Here is a 17,595-nt window from a genome sequence, read left to right as displayed (position 1 = left end):
TTCGTTCCGCCCCTCCCCTCCCCTGGCCCGGAGAGCTGCAGTCCAGGTGCCTGTGGGCCTGGACCGGCTGCTTACTTCCTGTTGGCTTCCCAGGGCTGGGGTCAGGACCTTGGATGCGGTGGGCATACCTGAACTCCTAGGGGCTCCTCTCCCTCCCCCCCCATGACCTTGTTTTGCACACTGTATTGGTTCACCCAGAAATGGATGACCTCTCTGCCTTGACTCAGTAGGAGGGGAGATAAAGTAGTTTTGACTCTGGTGTTTGTCCCAGAAGTTAAAGAAAAGGGCACGGTGGTCAGAGAGGAGGGAGAGCTTGGGTTTATGGAAACAGCCTTCAGTCTTGGGCACAGTCTTACTTAATTCTGCCCTTATCCCTCCACCACCACCACCACCACCACCACCACCACCACTTGTTCCAGAGGCCGGGTGTTTTTTGTTTTTGTTTTTGTTCTATCTGGCTCTTAACCCAGTCCAACTGAGCACTATAGCTGTTTGAAAAAGTGATTTTCCGGGGCTACAGGCCTGCCGAAGAATTAGAATGGGAAGAAAAAATTTTTCCTAGCGGTGACCTCAGGTGTCTACTGGCACAGACAGAGGCAGATGAGTCAGGGGCTCCCCTGAGAGCCGAGGTCCAGATAATAGGAAGCAATGTTTGCAGGTACCCCAATGTGCTTGTGTGTGGGAGGAACAGGGGCGCACCTCCGGGAGGGGAGGAGTTAAGAAGGTCCGAGGTCGCACAACCTGTCAACCCTGGTCTCTTGTTACTGCTGCTCCACCTGGGCCCCTCCTAATCTCCACAGCTTTCAGTCTTTCCTGAAGCTTTGGTTTAGCCCCCAGCACAAGGGTCAACTTACTGGGGGAGACAGTTTCCTGGAGGAGCCGGAAGGCCCGGGGTCTGCCCAGACTCCCTCCAGCTGAAGTGAGGGTGGTCTTAGGGTCACTGCTTACCCTCACACCCCAGAAGTACAACAGTGTCCCCTGGTGCTATGCTGGAGCAACGCCACCCTCATCCGTGCTAGGAGGAAGGTCCCAAGTCCCAGAAGGCAAAGGACCACCAGGTCCCTATCTGGGTTTCCTGGCATCCTGGTAAGTGTGGGTTTTTTTTTTTGTATTAAATTATGTATCATTAAGATAAAATATAAGTATTTTGTCCTCCTTCGGGATGCAGGGAAGCTACAGGAACTAGGGTGGAATTCCACTGGAGAACGGCAGCCTGTGGGAACGGGCAGTGCACTGGGTCCCTCAGCTCTTCTCCCCATGGGCTCAGCCGCTCAGAATACACCAGTGGGGAAGGTAGATGGCGGCACCCCACGGCCTCTGGGGCTCCTCTCAGCCCCTTGGGATTCACACGAAGGAGCAGCAGCTGGAGCGCTTCTTCTGGGACTCCACGTAGTCCCGGATCTGGAAGCTGGGCTCACCAGCCTGCCACCCTGCACGGTATTTCAGCTCCCTGGAAGAGGAAGAAGCAAGAGGCTGGGCTGGGGGTGCAGAGCCGAGCGCCTCCCCGACCCCCCCCCCGAATGCTGGGGGGGGGGTCTGGGTGCTGCAGGACTCCGGGGGGTGGCTCCCTCCTCAGTTCTTACTTGGCAATGGCCAGAAAGGCCAACTCCACGTTCATGCCCGTCTTGGCGCTGGTCTCCAGGAAGGGAACGCCATACTCCTGCCCAGAAGGGAGTGTCCTCAGGGTCAGCCTCTGCCGGCCCCCACTGTCCACCCCGCCCCGCGGGCAGTCACTTACCCGGGCCAGTGTCTCTCCGTCCTCGGAGCGTATCACCCGCTCGCTGCTCACATCTGCCTGCAAAACCCTTGCGGGTCACTCTGGGGAAGGAAGCCCCTCCCCCCATCTTTTGCCCCAGGAGCAAGTCCTGCTCGCCCTCTGCTGGACACCAGAGGTACTGCAGGCAGGTGTGATTGGCTGGGGTCCAGGGTTTGTGCCTTGTTAAATGTGGGCTGGGCACCTTGCTCCCAGCCCTGGAATGTTACCCTTGGATCTGGGAGGTGGTAACTCTCCCGGGCAAAGGGTGCGGTGACTCAGCCTCAGAGGTGTGACAGCAGCTGGGGATAACCCTTTGCCGTCTTCGCCCTTGACCCCGACCCTGCTCCCTATGGTGTGATGGGGACTGGCATCAGGGTAACCCTTTAGCTTGGGCATTCTTCCCTGGAGGGAGCCGTTTCTAAAGTATTCAGAGGGCAGATGGGCTAGGCAGAAGCTCCAGACGGTCTGAGCCCTCAGGTGGAGACTGGAAAGTCCTTTGCTGAAAGGACTTGTCCTTGGGTGGCTACGGGGCAGGGCGGGCTGATGCCCAGACAGTAGGGGAGGCGGGGAGGCAGGCTGGCCCCGCACAGAGCCACTCACCTTGTTGCCCAGGAGCATGATCACCACGTCCCTCTGGGCGTACTCATGAATCTCTGTGAGCCAGGCCTGTGTGGGAGAAGGTGAGCTGCGCCAGGCCAAGGCCAGCCCAGGCCGCCCTCCTTCTGGAATGCCCTGTTGAGGGTCCTAAACCCACTTAAGGGCTCAGTGATCCAAGTACTGTGATTGAGGGGTTGGGCATGTGGCTCCGTGATGGAGCGCTTGCCTATCATGCAAGGGACCCTGGGTTCCATCTCCTTTATCAGACACAAAAAGTGCTGTGATTGATTGGTGATGCCTGCCATGAACATGGGGTTGGAGGTGCCATGAACCATTCCCTCGTATGCTCTCTCTCTCTGTTTTGTGGTACTGGGGATTAGACCCAGGGGTATTCTACTTCTAAGCTACACCCTCAACCCTTTTTTAATGTTTTGTTTTGATACAGGGTCTTGCTAGGTGGCCGGGGCTAATCCCAAGTCCTGGGATGACAGGTGTGCACCGCCACGCCTGGCGTGACTGTTCTACTGTTCTTTTTATAGCCCGATGTTAAATTCCTCCAGTTGTTTCCTCAGCACACCGTCCTCGAGGTCAGGGAGCACACGAAACCATTACGATGTGCTCGCGATTATGCTGTGTGCGATTATATTATAATTGTGCGATTATGTCTCTGCTTTCTAACGTTTCGGTTGTGAGGACAGAGCCACTCCATCTGCAGGAGACGCTCCTTGGGCTGGGTGTAGAGAGAGACATTTCTGGTGGGGCTGCCCTGGGTCTCTGTGGATCCTTGTCCAGGGTAGAGCTGGGGCTGTTCTGGACACTCTGGACATGATACAAACTCATGAATCACGGTCAGGACCGTGCGGGGGTACGGAGCACAGCAGCTGCTTGGCCTCCATGCCCACGTGGCAATCAAATGCCCCGTCATGGCTGGCTCTTTTTTTTTTTTTTTCGGGTCTGGGGATGGAACCCAGGGGCATTTGACCTCCAAACTACACCCCCTGCCCTGTTTTTTATTCTTTATTTATTTATTTTTTGCGGGTCTGGGGCTGGAACCCAGAGGCATTTGACCTCCGAGCTACAACCCCTGCCCATTTTTTTTTTTTTTTGAAACTGGGTCTCACTGAGTTGCAGAGGGCCTCACTAAGTAGCTGAGGCTGTCCGCGAACCGCGATCCTCCTGTCTCAGCCTCCCGAATGCTGGGATTACAAGCGTGCGCCACCACGCCCGGCTTATTCTTTATTTTGAAACAGGGTCTCACTGAGTTGCGGAGGGCCTCACTAAGTAGCTGAGGCTGTCTATGAACCGCGATCCTCCGGTCTCAGCCTCCCAAATGCTGGGATGACAAGCGTGGGCCACCATGCCTTTCTGACAAGTCAGCAGGAAGCAATCCTGGATTGCTTGGACCTTGGTGGCTTGTGAGTGGGGCGTGTGGGGAAGGGAGGACCTACCCTGATGTTGTCGAAGGAAGATTTGTTGGTGATGTCATACAGCAGGAGCAGTGCTAGAGGGGGACAGAGAGAGGGCAGACGGGCTCAGGACAGCAGCCTGGGCGCTCCAGAGTGGCTGGCGCTGGAGGGTGTGGGGACTTACCCTGGGCATCTCGGTAGTAGGCATGCGTGACGCTGCGGAACCGCTCCTGTCCTGCAGTGTCCCAGATCTAGGAAGGGATGGGGGAGGTGAAGAGGAGGCGGACAGGGCGCAGGGACTGCGGGCTGGAGGGGGTGCACGCTGCAGCTGAGAGCTGTTTGTAGGAAGGGCTGTTTCTTCCTCTTCCTCCTCCTCCTTTTTTTTTTTTTTTGCAGTACTGGGAATGGAACCCAGGGGCATTGTACCTCTGAGCTACACCCCCAGCTCTGTTTTGTAGTCTTTTTATTTTTTTATTATTTTAAATTTTTTTTGTGTGTGGGTTTGGGGATGGAACCAAGAGGCATTTGACCTCTGAGTTACTCCCCTGCCCAGTTTTTTATTCTTTATTTTGAAACAGGGTCTCACTGAGTTGCAGAGGGCCTCGCTAAGTAGCTGAGGCTGTTCGTGAACCGCGATCCTCTGGTCTCAGCCTCCCGAATGTTGGGATTACAAGTGTGTGCCACCACACCTGGCCTCTATTTTTATTATTTATTTTGAAACAAGGGTTTCACTAAGTTGCAGAAGGTCTCACTAAGTAGCCAAGGCTGGCCATGAACCTGTGATCTTCCTGTTTCCGCGCAGCTGTTTCTTTCTCTCCTCCTCCTCCTCCTCCTCTTCCTCCTCCTCTTCCTCCTCCTCTTCTTCTTCCTCCTCCTCCTTTTTTGGTGGTACTAGGAATAGAACCTAGGGGCATTCTACCTATGAGCTCCTCCCCCAGTCCTATTTTTTATTCTTTATTTTGAAACAGGGTCTCACTGAGTTGCAAAGGGCCTCACTAAGTAGCTGAGGCTGGCTACGAACCCAGATCCTCCGATCTTAGCCTCCCAAATGCTGGGATTACAAGTGTGCGCCATCATGCCTAGCTCCCAGCTATTTCCTTCTATAGGCTCTTGCGGACTCCCTAGCATGGATGACATCTTGGACAGTGGTAGCTACCGGCTTCTCAAACCAACTGGGGTGGTCTCCTCTTCCCCAGCCCAGGGGTTGGGGTGCCTAACCTCCTAGAGCAGTCAAGACCCAGGAAACTGGGGAGGAGAAGGCATTGTGAGCCACCTTTGATAGAAGAGAGGGTGCTTGGGAACCACTTTTTCTGCAGACATCAAACAAGAGTCATTTCCTCTAGTGGGCCCCACAGGAAATTACCCCAGGGCTGCAGGGCTGCGGGCCTCCTGTGGTTCAGGGCAAGCTCCCCCCACTCCCCTCGCCCAGCCTCGGGTCTGGTCTCACCTGCAGCTTTACCCTCACGCCATCCACGGTCACCACCTTGTTCTGAAAGAGAAAAGGGCCAAGGGTGGGGAGGGTGGGGGGCTGGCTCCTGGGCTCTGCCAACATCCTGTCCTGGTCCCTCTCCAGGTCTCAATGTGATGGGCCCCAGAGATGTCTTCAGCCAGATCACTCGTCAGCGCAGCGGGGATCCAGTTCCCAGACCCCTCCAGTGCAGAGCCCTCTCTTTTGGGGACTCCTTGCTCTTTTTGTAACACAGCAGGACCAGGGGAGCCTGAGAACCTTCTGGCTCTTTCCAGGGCTCAGCAGGCAGCTCAGGGCAGGGTACTGAGACTCAGCCCCAGGACTGTTCCTGAGCTCTTTCTTAGAGATGAGGCGCGCCAGCCAGCATGCTGGGCCCCTCAGTAACCAGCCCTGCACGGCCATCTTCCATCTAGCTACCCACAACTTTCATTGCAACTTCAAAACTCCACCCACTTGGAGGAGGGACGGAGCTCCCACGTGGCCCCACCCAACGTGGTTAGACCTCCGTCCAGAGGTGTGCCCTGCTCAGAGGCCTGGATGCAGATTTGTAAAGAGGGCGTCATCAAGGGGGAGGGAGGGACCCTGGCCAGCTGCGGATCCTAGCTCCTCAGACTAAGCAATGCGGTGCTTCCTGGAAACCAAAGCCCAACCCATCTTAGAGAGCTTGCTAAAGGGGCCCTCAGAGCCAACCAACTCAGCTGCCCTGGCAGCCCTCGGAGCACAAGAGAAGATGACTCAGTCCTGTTCCATGTCCTGTGGATGGGAAAGGTGCCAACCCTGCCCAGACCCCCCCTAGCCTGGCTACCTCTGTGGTCCCAGGGCGGCTGGGCGAGCACACCCCCGGTGCCCTCCAGGCAGCCAGCCACAGGACTCTTCAGGAGCCAGGCTGGGCAAGGAGGGGGCAGCCCCCTGAGCCTGAGCCACAGACCCTGCTCCCTGCGTGAAGGAGGAGCCTGCGCCACCTCACCCTGAAGTCTATGCCGACCGTGGCTATGAAGGTCCCGGACAGGAAGGCCCCGTCTTTGAATTGGATCAGGAAACAGGTTTTGCCGACACCCGAGTCTCCCAGCAGCATCACCTAGGAGATGGGGCAGAGGTAGTTAAGGGGGCCTGGGCAGGGGCCTCTGGGATGGCAGGAGACACACTTGAAGAGGATCGGAGGAGGGGAGAGGGCAGGGACGGAGTGGGCAGCGCAGCGGGGCGACTGCTTCTGGAAAGACGGCTGTGGCCTCCGCGGTCCGCACTCCGCCTCTCCTCTCTGCCCTCCTGGCTGGCCTTCCTGGCTCGCCCTCTGATCCTATACAATGTCTTGAAGACCCAAGTTGAGATCTCCAGTGTGCCGGGGACCCTCACGGTCACGTGGTCTACACTCTGGCCACATTCGCCCGCTGCTACATGGAGCAGAGATTCTGTCCCTTCTGTGCGTGGGCAGGGCTGTGGGCAGGGGCCAGGGAGGGACCCCTCAATGCCTGGGACAAGGATTTCTACCCAAGAGAGCCCCACAGGACCTGACGGGGCAAGACACCATCACCGGCACAGGCCTATCCTAAAATTAGAATTGCTTGGGTTTCTTTTTGGGTCACGGCATTTATTTAGACGTTTCTAATGAGGGTTTGTGTTTATAAAAGGTTTGCATGAGTTAGGGAAGGTGGAAATTTATACTGAGACAGGAGACAGACTGAAGATTTTTCAGCAGAAGTTTCTCGGGTGGGACAGCTGGCTGCCAGGTCGCGCCCCTAGGTCATGGCAGGTCAAGAGGGCAGGGGCGAGGCCAGCCGTGTGGATGCCCGCCCCTTTACTGTCTGGCCAGGGGACCTGCCATTCCTCAATTGTGGGCAATGGGAGTCCAGGCGCAATGCAGGAATGTTCCCACCTGTCTGGTTAGGCTGCTTAGTGGGTTAAGCGGACACTAGGTTCGAATGATTTTTGAGGCTCTGAATTTTCCTGCCATGGGTGTGGGGTATTGGGATTCACCCGCTTTGGTGGAGAGACGGGGATGGAATAACTCAGCGCCCCACGGACCCCAGTGTAATTTTCTTCTGCCATAATTTGCCAGGGAAGCTGAGCTAAAGGTATATAAGGCTAGGGCTCTGGCTTGTAAACGGCCTCCTGTGCGACTTCGGGGAGATTCTCAGCCTTTCTGTGGCCTGGTTCCCACTGTAGGTGGAAGGGGGAGGAAGGGTCACTTCTTTGAGCCTTTCTAGAATCCATCAATGGCGAGGGCCAACAATGTTGTCACGAACCACCTAGGTCTCAGGTGAGAGCAGCCCCGGGATGAGGACTGCCTGCCTGTGCCCTCCGGTCCCTCCTAATCTGGTCCAAGAAGCTCCTGCCAGGATCCTCCCAGACTGTCTTGGACCCAGGGACAGGCATGGGCAGCCTGGGGACCAACTCCCATGGACGCTGCCTAGCCAGGGGACAGATGAGGAGCAGTGGAGCCCCTCTGGAGCCTGCATGACTCCCTGGCTCCTGGGCCCCAGCCCCAGGGTGGGAGGGGGAGGGAGGCAGGGCCAGGGCCTGTGTACTTTACTGATCACAGCTGCCTTAAGCAAACGATGCAGCTAGCTACCCAGACAGGCAAGTCTACCAAGCACAAACAGCTGCTCAGCCTCACCACCTCCTAGGCAAACAGCTCAGCTGGCTTGCAGGGCGACAGGCCAGGAGGTCCCCACCAGCCGAGGGGGTGGCCTTCAGCAGCTCCCCTCCCCTAAGGGAGCAGGGGCCCACTTCCTGCCATAAGCCCACACAGGACGCTTATCTCAACGGCTCTGGGTGGCTGGCTGGCAGAGTGGCTTCCCCGTGAACTTCTGGGGTGGAGGACTGAGGCTCCCGGCGTGAGTGAGCCCCAGTATCGGGGAGGCACCAAGACACAGAAAGAACCACACAGCTTGAACCAGCACAGCCTCACTCACATGGCCCAACCCTGAGAGGAAGAGTGCACGCTCAGACATGGCTTGGCATCTCTTTCTGAGTTCTACATACTTGTTTACTCCAGATGCGGCCAATGCCCACCTGCTTCAGAAAGAACATACCCCAGAGAGCTGCTGTAGCGGTCCCAGGTGGTGGGCATTGTGACTAATTGCTGAGATCTTTCTCAGGTTCTAAAATTTCCCAGGTGGGCCTGGCTGGCAGCAGCCTCCTGGGAGGCAGGCCTGTCCTGCTGCTGGGAGGAAGGTTTTCTGAAGCATCGCCTGCCTGCAGCTCAGGGAAGAGAAGGGGCAAGCGGGTCTGCTGGCTGGGGACCTGCAGAGTTGCAAGCCTAAGGTTTGAACTGGAAGTCAGGTCTCTGTCGGGAGTGTAACTGGAAATGGGGCATAGACCACGAGTCGCCTCGCCAGGGGGCGTCCTTTCTGAGTCTGGGGTGGGGTCTCCTCTTCGTAGCACTTCCTGGCTGTGCACTTAAAGCTTTACCAAGAGCCCTGGGGGCTTGTTTTAGCCACAGCGTGGCAGAAGAAAATTGGGTTGGGGTCCTCGGGTCTCCAGTCCTGATTTTCCTTGCCCACCGGAACCAGCCCAGATCCCGAGAAGTGGAGATCGGCCCAGGGACCATGTCCTCCCTCCTCTGGGAGACCCGGGCGCCTGGCTTGGATTCAGCCTGGAAAAACGGTTGAATCCGATCCAGAGGAAGCCAGGAAGGGGCGCTGGCCCGGGAGTGCGAGGGTCCCGCCGCAAAGGGCGCGGGGAGGGTGTCCTTCAGAGTCGGCACGAGAGTCCCTAGCGCTGGGCGTAGCGCCCACCCACCTTGCCCGTGAGATCGTAGGTCGGACTGCAGGGCGGGGAGTGCTCGGGGGCCTCGACATCCCCGGCAGCAGCGGCGCCAGGCGTGCCCGTCATGTCCCTGGACAGGAGCGGAGCTGAGGCTGGACTGCGTGCTGGAGAGAGCGCGGCACGCCCCGCCCCAGCCCCACCCACTCCTCCCTCGGGCCCACCCACTCGCCACACTGGCTCCGCCCTCTCTCTCGTCTACTCCCGAACCGCGCGATCCGGGCTGCTCCATGGCGGCGCTTAGGACCGAGGGTCCGCAGCCCAGATTCCCAGAGGTTGAGCTGCGTGCGGGAACTCCGTCCTCCCTGCGGGAGACCCGGGCTCCGGGCTTGGATTCAGCCTGGGGAAGGGCGAGTCAGGGCCAGATGCAGGGTTCCCGCTGCCGTGCGCAGCGCGACCAGCAGGTGGCGCCCGAGCCCCGGCCAGCCGGAGCCTGGTGGTGCTGGTGGCGGGGAGGCCCGGGGCGCCCCAGGGCTGCGCGGTGTGGCCTCCACGTTGAGTCCATCCTTGTGCAGGTAGCGCCAAGGAGCTTCCACTTTTGCTTACACACACCAGCCCGAGTTCATCTGCATAATGGTTTTGTTTACCGACAGACAAAACGCTTAGGCTCATTTGCCCTGCGGTGTTTTCCGGGGCCCTGGTTGATGCCAGGACTTTGACCCTTTAGTGGGATCATCTCTCGCTTTCTCCTGCTTTGTTGGGCTGTGCCCAGATCGTCCCACCCTAGGAAGGCCTTCGCAGGTGCCTCGATGGCACACCCTCCGAGCTCGGGGCTCCCGAGGGCAGAGCCTGCACGTGGGGCTCCGGCCCTGGCAGCGCCTCGGTTCCAAAAGAGTTCACAGAGTCTTGGGGCGTTTTGAGCAGAGTTCCCTGTACATCCCAGGAGCCCTGAAGATGGGCAATGTGTCTGGGGTTGCCGTAGCTTTCATGAGATTGCACCATCCCAACATTCTATACCAGGGACCCGGGTGGGTTCATGGCAAGGGTCTGTTTGAGAGGTGTGTAGGGAGGGGAGAGGGGCATTGGCACTTTCTAACTTAGGTTTGGGATGAGGTCAAGGAGCAGGCCCCGTGGGCCCTGCGAGTACAAGGTCCTGTGGGTTTTGTTTTGTTTGTGGTAGTGGGTATTGAACCCAGGGGTATTCTACCTCAGCGCTACACCCCTTGCCCGATTTTATTTTATTTATTTATTTTATTTTTTTATTGTGGTACTGGGGTTCCTGGAAGCCCTTCTACCTCCGGGCTACACTCCCAGACCTATTTTATATTTTTATTTGGAAACAGGGTCTCCTAGCGATCCTCCTGTCTCTGCCTCCCGAGCGCCGGGGATTACAAGCGTGCGCCACCACGCCCGGCTATTTTTTTTGTTTTGAAGCAGGGTCTCACTAAGTTACCGAGAGTCTCTCGCTAAATTGCCGAGGGTGTCCTTGAACCTGTGATCTTCCTGTCTCAGCCTCCCAAATACTGGGATTATGGGCGTGTGCCACCATGCCCAGCTGGGCCTGTAGTGTTTGGCATCAGAGGAGTGACTTTGTGGCGGCTGGAGAAATGCCCAGAGCAGGGACAGAGGTGATGCCATGCAGAGCCAGGAGCCTGGCCGTCTCCTGTGGAGGCAGGTGTGCCTTATCTGCGTGGAGGCTGTGGCTTGAGCAGGGTACCATCGACCACAGACATGCACACGCCCTCAGGCACCTCACATCATACTACACTTAGCTCCCAAGTACTGGGATTGCTTCTAGCTGTGAGACAGGGTGGCTAGAAAGGCTAATGTGTGAACCCCATCGATGCCGGCACCCCAGTAAACCCATCAGGAGGGCTCTGCAGCCAGCTCGACAGAGTTGGTGTTAGAGGATTTGAGTGGCATCTGCACCATACTTAGACAGCCTCTGCTTCCAAAAGGAAATGCACCTGATAGTTTCTGGGGTGAGAGCATACCCCGACTTGCCCCTCTCCTCCCTTCTTCGTACCCCACCCCTTCCCTGTGGCCCAGGCTGCACTTAAGCCTCTGAGTCGGGCCAGCCAGAACACGGTGGTCCTTTCTGCCTCAGTTACCATCACATAGGAGTTCTGGGCACAGCCAGGCTCACACACAGGACATTTGCAAATTGCCAGCTCTACGGTATTTAAGATCTCTGTGTGGTGGCACACCCTTGTAATCCCAGCATTTGGGAGGCTGAGACTGGAGGATCACGGTTCGAGGACAGCTTTAGTGAGGCCCTCTGCAACTCAGTGAGACCCGGTTTCAAAATAAAGAATAAAAAACAGGGCTGGGGGGGTAGCTCGGAGGTTGAATGGTCCTGGGTTCCACCCCCAGACCCGCAATAAATAAATAAATGAAAATGTAGGATCTCTGTGTAAATGACAGATCAGTAAGCAAGGGTCTTACAATCCGGTTCTCTAGGATCCCAGGGCCACTGGGATCTAAGGGAGACCTCCAAGTCCTCCGCCCTCCTCGCTCAGCAGGATGGGGGAGACCAGCTACTGTCCAAAGATCCAGCTGTTCCGAGCAGAGGGATGGGCAGAGAAGGAATGGACGGTCCCTAACTCTGGCCTGTGTGTGTGTGTGGGGGAGGGAGCCCAGGAGGCACAGACATTGTCGCCGCCGCCGGGGCCGGAGCTCTGTAAGCAAGGAGGGCTGTGGCCGGGCCCCAGCAGGTCACACTGGAAGCCATGTCCAGCCTGGACCCTCGCCTCCCTCTCCCTGTGAGCCAGTGGCAAGCCCAGTTTCTGGTTTCCTTCCTGCCTCTTCCACCCGCATGTGGTGGGCTGTTACCCTCATGGCCACCACCAGTGGGAGGTCCCCAGGCTCAGGTGGCCCAGCCGTGGGCCTGTGTGTGGCCCCCGGTCCCATCCTCAGGCCTTAAGTAGCGTAAGCCCGGGACCATTTGGATGCTGACAGGTGCCAAGCTGGTACAGCGGCTCTGTGTCCCCAGGAGGATGGGAGCCCTGCCTGCCCTGGCTCAGGCTTGACCACAGGCTTTCTTCTTTCTCCAGGGAGATTTGCTCCACTTTTCTGGCCTAGCTAGCAGCAGACAGTCAGAAGATCTCACGCTCCTGGAGTATGAGATGGGAACCAGTTCGTAGACCCACACGTTCATCCGCCCACGCCGCCCTCCCAGATGCGCAGAGCGGTTGAGGAGATGTGGGTGTGGCCGCAGGGCACACTGACCTGGATGCATCCAGCCCACTTCCCGGCAGCCCGGGGAGCAAAAGCCTGTGACAGGCCCTCCTGGGATCTTAAGGGAACTTGAGAGGGGGCGGGAGTGCTAGAAGACACGGGTGCAGGAGGCCTGCAGACCACAGAGGGCTGCAGGTGGAAGGTGCTAGAGAAGACGTCCCAGTTGGAGCTGCCTACTGTGCTGTGCCCAGGGAAAAGCCAGTTAAACCCCAAACTTTCTGTGTGTGGTACTGGGGATTGAACCCAGGGGTATTCTACCTCTGAGCTACCCCCTCAGTCCTATTTTATTACTTTTTATTTTGAAACAGTGTCTCGCTAGGTTGATGAGAGTCTCACTACTTGCTGAGGCTGTCCTCTAACCTGCGATCCTTTTGCCTCCGCCTCCCAAGTACTGGGATTACAAGCATGTGCCACCACGCCAGGCCAAACCCCAGACTTTAACCCTTCGCCTGCCGGCGCCCTCCATATAGCAATGCTAAGCTTGGACCGTGTGTTTTATCATTTCTCGGCCTCTGCAGATTCTTCGTGGCTGGGGGCTGACCTGAGCAATCTATACCAAATATTCGGCTTCCTACTGATAGGGAGCCCCAGCAGGCCATGGGGGAGCAGGAGGAAAGCTGGGGGGATGGGAAGAGTTGGCCCCCTGGTTATATCCTGGGGGGTTCCCACAGGCCTTTGTGTCCCTCCAGCGGAGGTCGCAAGGCTCCTGCCAGGCGGCCTGCCCAGCGGCCTTCTCATCCTCCCTCACCCCATTTGTGATCTCTGGACTCATGGGGGATGCATCCGCCCCTCCTGGTTGCCACTGCTCGCCTGTACTTCGAGGAAGCTGTCTTCTGGTCCAGCCTCCTTGAGTGTCCCCCTGCGAGTGCCCACCCATTTCCTGCTGCCTCCCAGACAGTGGCGCACGGGGAACCCCGAGCCCGCAGTGCCGCAGTGCTTACTGTGAATCGAGGGGAACCCAGAGCCCGCAGTGCTCACTGTGAATCGAGGGGAACCCAGAGCCCGCAGTGCTCACTGTGAATCCAGGGGAACCCAGAGCCCGCAGTGCTTACTGTGAATCCGATGCCCACGGTGGCCGAGAAGGAGCCCGGGATGAACTTGCCTTGGTCAAACTGAACAAGCAGAGACGTCTTCCCCACGCCACTGTCGCCCACCAGGATGGTCTGCAAGGCGAGGGACAGAGGGGGGGTTCGCATGTGCACCAATAAAAAATAAAATTAAAAAATAGCCAGGTGTGGTGGCACATGCTTGTAATCCCAGCATTCGGGAGGCTGAGACAGGAGGATCGCGGTTTGTGGACAGCCTCAGCTACTTAGTGAGGCCCTCTGCAACTCAGTGAGACTCTGTTCCTAAACCCTGTTCCAAAACCCCAGTCTTCAGTCACACACACGCACGCACGCACACACACACGCACACACACCCCTTAGTTCCTGGAATAGTTTTATATTTATTTATTTATTTATTTATTTACTTATTTTTATTTATTTTTTTGGTGGTACTAGGGGTGGAATCCAGGGGCTTTTCTACCTCCGGGCTATACTCCCAGACCCATTTTATATTTTATTTGGAAACAGGGTCTCACTAAGTTGCTGAGAGCCTCACTAAGTAGCTGAGGCTGGCTTCGAACCTGTGCAATCCTCCTGTCTCAGCCTCCCAAGCACGGGGATTACAAGTGTGCGCCACCACGCCCGGCTCCCTGGAATAGTTTTAGGTCCGCATGAATACTGAGCGATCTCCCTGTGCCCCTTCCCTCCACACATGCATAGCCTCCAAAAATAGCCATACCCCCCACAGCCACGCTTCCTTTTAACATTTTTTTTTCTGTTTTAATAATAAAAAATCAGAAGCCAAGTGTGGTGGTGCACACTTGTAATCCCTGTGCTTGGGAGGCTGACAGGAGGATCACGCAGATTCGAAGCCAGCCTCAGCTACCGAGTGAGGCTCTCAGCAGCAGCTTAGTGAGACCCTGTTTCCAAGTAAAATATATAAAAAAATAAGTCTGGGAGTGTAGCCTGGTGGTAGAAATCCCCTGGGTTCCATCCCCTGTACCAAAAAAAAAAAAAAAAAAAGAATAAAAAATTGGGCTAGGGGTGTGGCTTGGAGGTAGAATGCTCCTGGGTTCCATTCCCAGTACTGCAAAAAAAAAAAAGAAAGAAAAAGAAAAGGCTGAGGGTTATTAATAGAAAAGCTGCATTTGACTATGTTAACCTGGACTCTCAGTACTGGGGGAGGGGAGAGGGGAATGGGGGGGGGCACCAAGTACTGTGTGAATAAATGCCACTGTCAACACGACCCGCACTATGATGTGAGACTACAGTGCACCAATAAAAAATAAAATTAAAAAAGAGCCGGAAATGGGGGCGTACGCTTGTAATCCCAGCATTTGGGAGGCTGAGACAGGAGGATCGCAGTTCGCGGACAGCCTCAGCTACTTAGTGAAGCCCTCTGCAACCCAGTGAGACCCTGTTTCAAAATAAAGAGTAAAAAATAGGGCTGGGGGTGGAGCTTGGAGGTAGAATGCATCTGGATTCCATCCTCAGTACCACAAAATAATAATAATTTTAAAACCCCCTTGTAAATGTAATAATTCTGTTGGTGAGGGGAGCTCACGCGTGACTGTTATTTATGGCACTAAGGACTGAATGCAGAGATATTCTACCTCTGAGCTACACCCCCTCCCTATTTATTTATTTATTTATTATTTATTTATTTATTTGTTTATTTATTTATTTTTGTGATATTGGAGATTGAACCCAGAGGCATTCTACGTCTGAGCTACACCCTCAGCCCTATTTTTTTTTTTTAATGGGTCTGGGGATGGAACCCAGGGGCATTCGACCTCCGAGATATACCCCCTGCCCTATTTTTTTAGTCTTTATTTTGAAACAGGGTCTCACTGAGTTGCGGAGGGCCTCACTAAGTAGCCGAGGCTGTCCGCGAACCGCGATCCTCTGGTCTCAGCCTCCCGAATGCTGGGATTACAAGCGTGCGCCACCATTCCCGGCTTATTCTTTTGTTTTGAAACAGGGTCTCACTAAGTTGCAGGGGGTCTCTAAATAGCAGAGGCTGGCCACGAACCTGTGATCCTTCTGTCTCAGCCTCCCAAGTACCGGGATCACAAGCTTGCGCCACCACGCCCAGCTTTTATTTTTCAGTTTGAAACAGACTCTTGCTGAGTTACTCAGGGTCTCCCTCAGTTGCTGAGGCTGGCCTTGCACCTGCAAGCCTCCTGTCTCCGCCTCCCGAGTGCCAAGATCAGAGGTAGGCACACCACACCCTGCACGTGTCTTTCTTGATTCAAAAGGGGAATCCTCCTTGGGCCAGCTGGATGTTAGCGGGGCCAGGATTGGAGGGTTCGACCATTGGCTGGGCCTCTGGCAGATGTTTTGCTCACCCTAGACGCACATACCCAAGAAAGCCAAGGTTGCCCCATGACCCACCTCCTTGTTTTGCTGGGTCACCCCAGCCTGCTGGATTCCTGGTCATTTCCCTGGAAGCCATTCCCCTGGAAGCCATCTGGCTTTGCCAAGATGCAGTGTCTCTCAGTGTCCCCAAATGGCACCCTGGGAGAACGTCTGCTTGACAAGCGGTGGGGACCAAGGGCTGCTGAGCCCTGCCCGGGGCTTGTTGATCTAACTTTGTGGTCTGGAAATATGTAAACGGAGAGGCCATCTCTGGCCACATCCTGGAGGAGCCAGGGCTTATCAGTGGCTGTGTTTTTCAGGGCAAATAACCCTTCTGGACTCCTCCTGGTTCTGGCTAGGGTGTGAGGGTGGCGGTCCCTCCTTGGGGCTCCCTTGTCAGGATGTCACGGGGTGTATATAACACATACCCAAGGTGGCTTTAGGTGCAAAACTGCCCGGTCTTTTCATGGACTCTGCCCCAGAGGCTTGCAAGCCTCCTGATGGGGGAGGAGAGATGGGGGCGATGGGGTCAGAACAGAGGGAGCAGGACAAGAAGCTCTACCCACCCTTCCTTCCTTCTTTCCTTCCTTCCTTCCTTCCTTCCTTCCTTCCTTCCTTCCTCCCTCCCTCCCTCCCTCCCTCTCTCCCTCCCTTCCTTCCTTTCTTCCTTGTTACATAGTTGTTGTTGGGGGGACGTGGGAATGGGGGTCAGTAGTCTGGAGCAAAATGCTGGCTTCTTTGGGGTAGGGCCCTGTGTGATCGGCGAGTTTTTGGAGGCTTCGGGCTGCCTGGATATCCAAGGATCTCGGCTGGTGGGCTTCGATCGGAACAGCGCTCAGAGCTTGCAGTGTGTCGTCAGGGCTGGTAGATCTCCTGACTCTCTGGGCCTCTTTCTTTGTGGTTTGTTTCGACACCTCATCCCCGTCTAGACTCTCCTCTGGCTTTGCCTCTGACCTGTTTCAATGCTGTTGAACTCCCAGTCTTCTGGGCTCCCGAGAACCTCAAATCCCAGGTTTTGGGGATACTGTCCTTCAGCCTGGCTTCTCTCTGGACCCCGTGCCCCACGCAGGGGAGGATTTCATTATTTTATTTTTTTATTTTTGATATTGAGCCCAGCGGCTCAATATTTATTCTTTATTTTAAAACAGGGTCTCACTAAGTTGTGGAGGGCTTCACTAAGTAGCTGAGGCTGGCCATGAACCTGTGATCTTCCTGTCTCAGCCTCCCAAGAACTACAAGCATGCACCACCACACCCAGCTCTATTTTTTTTTATTTTTTATTTTTTTGTGGTACTGGGAATGGAACCCAGGGGCTTTCTACCTCCAGGCTATACTCCCAGATCTATTTTTTTTTATACTTTATTTGTAAACAGGGTCTTACTAAGCAGCTGAGGCTGGTTTCGAACCTGCGCAATCCTCCTGTCTCAGCCTCCCAAGTGCTGGGATTACAAGCGTGTGCCACCATCACACCCGGCTCCAGCTCTATTTTATTAATTTATTTTTGTGGCACTGGGGATTGAACTCAGGAGCATTCTACCTCTGAGCTATACTCTCCAATCATGGCTTATTTATTTTTTATTTTGAAACAGGGTCTCGCTAAGTTGCCAAGGGTCTCAGTTGCCAATGTTGGCCTCACACTTGCGATCCTCTTGTCTCAGCCTCCCACACACAGGGGCCACAGGCACGCGCCCCCGTGCCTACTGGCGGGAGAGGACTGAACAGGACCTGGCCAGACTTTGTGGCTCCATGTCTGAGTATCCACAAGATAGAGAAGGAGGTGCCGAGGTCTCTTTTTAGAGAATCCCCCGTGGCTCTGGGACAGGGTGGTATTTCTCAGACACTTTTTCATGATCACGACAACATTGCCGACTGCTTTCAAATTTCACCCATCACTCCTCCTTCCTCTTTTAGTCTTGTTCCCCAGTGGGAAGTGGCCGGGGGAGGAAGTGCGGGTTGAGAGTGAACGAAAGCGGAGGGTTGGGAGATGAAGAGGCGCGCCTAGTTCATTCTTGCCGCCCAGCG

The 17,595-nt window shown here is 55.7% G+C and overlaps 1 protein-coding gene across 2 annotated transcripts in view; it reads right to left on the bottom strand.

Moving 5' to 3' along the window:
• Positions 1-1,344: 1,344 nt before the first annotated feature.
• RAB37 (RAB37, member RAS oncogene family) overlaps positions 1,345-17,595 on the bottom strand; it is a gene marked incomplete at both ends in the record, with an annotated part of 56,789 nt that continues 40,538 nt past the window's right edge. Inside the window, 9 exons of one of the 2 annotated variants that reach the window (XM_080713432.1) lie at positions 1,345-1,450; positions 1,584-1,660; positions 1,739-1,795; positions 2,357-2,422; positions 3,802-3,854; positions 3,944-4,010; positions 5,207-5,248; positions 6,195-6,305; positions 8,969-9,061. In XM_080713432.1, the coding sequence (XP_080569558.1) occupies positions 1,345-1,450; positions 1,584-1,660; positions 1,739-1,795; positions 2,357-2,422; positions 3,802-3,854; positions 3,944-4,010; positions 5,207-5,248; positions 6,195-6,305; positions 8,969-9,061 (672 nt within the window). Of the gene's footprint in view, positions 1,451-1,583; positions 1,661-1,738; positions 1,796-2,356; positions 2,423-3,801; positions 3,855-3,943; positions 4,011-5,206; positions 5,249-6,194; positions 6,306-8,968; positions 9,062-13,221; positions 13,333-17,595 lie in introns of those variants that run through there. The other variant, XM_080713433.1, reaches the window with a different exon arrangement.

This window comes from Muscardinus avellanarius (genome assembly GCF_963383645.1).
Source record: "Muscardinus avellanarius genome assembly, chromosome: 16".
Taxonomy (NCBI): domain Eukaryota; kingdom Metazoa; phylum Chordata; class Mammalia; order Rodentia; family Gliridae; genus Muscardinus; species Muscardinus avellanarius.
The sequence above is the reverse complement of the archived record's forward strand: the minus strand, read 5'-3'. Positions and strand labels throughout refer to the sequence as shown.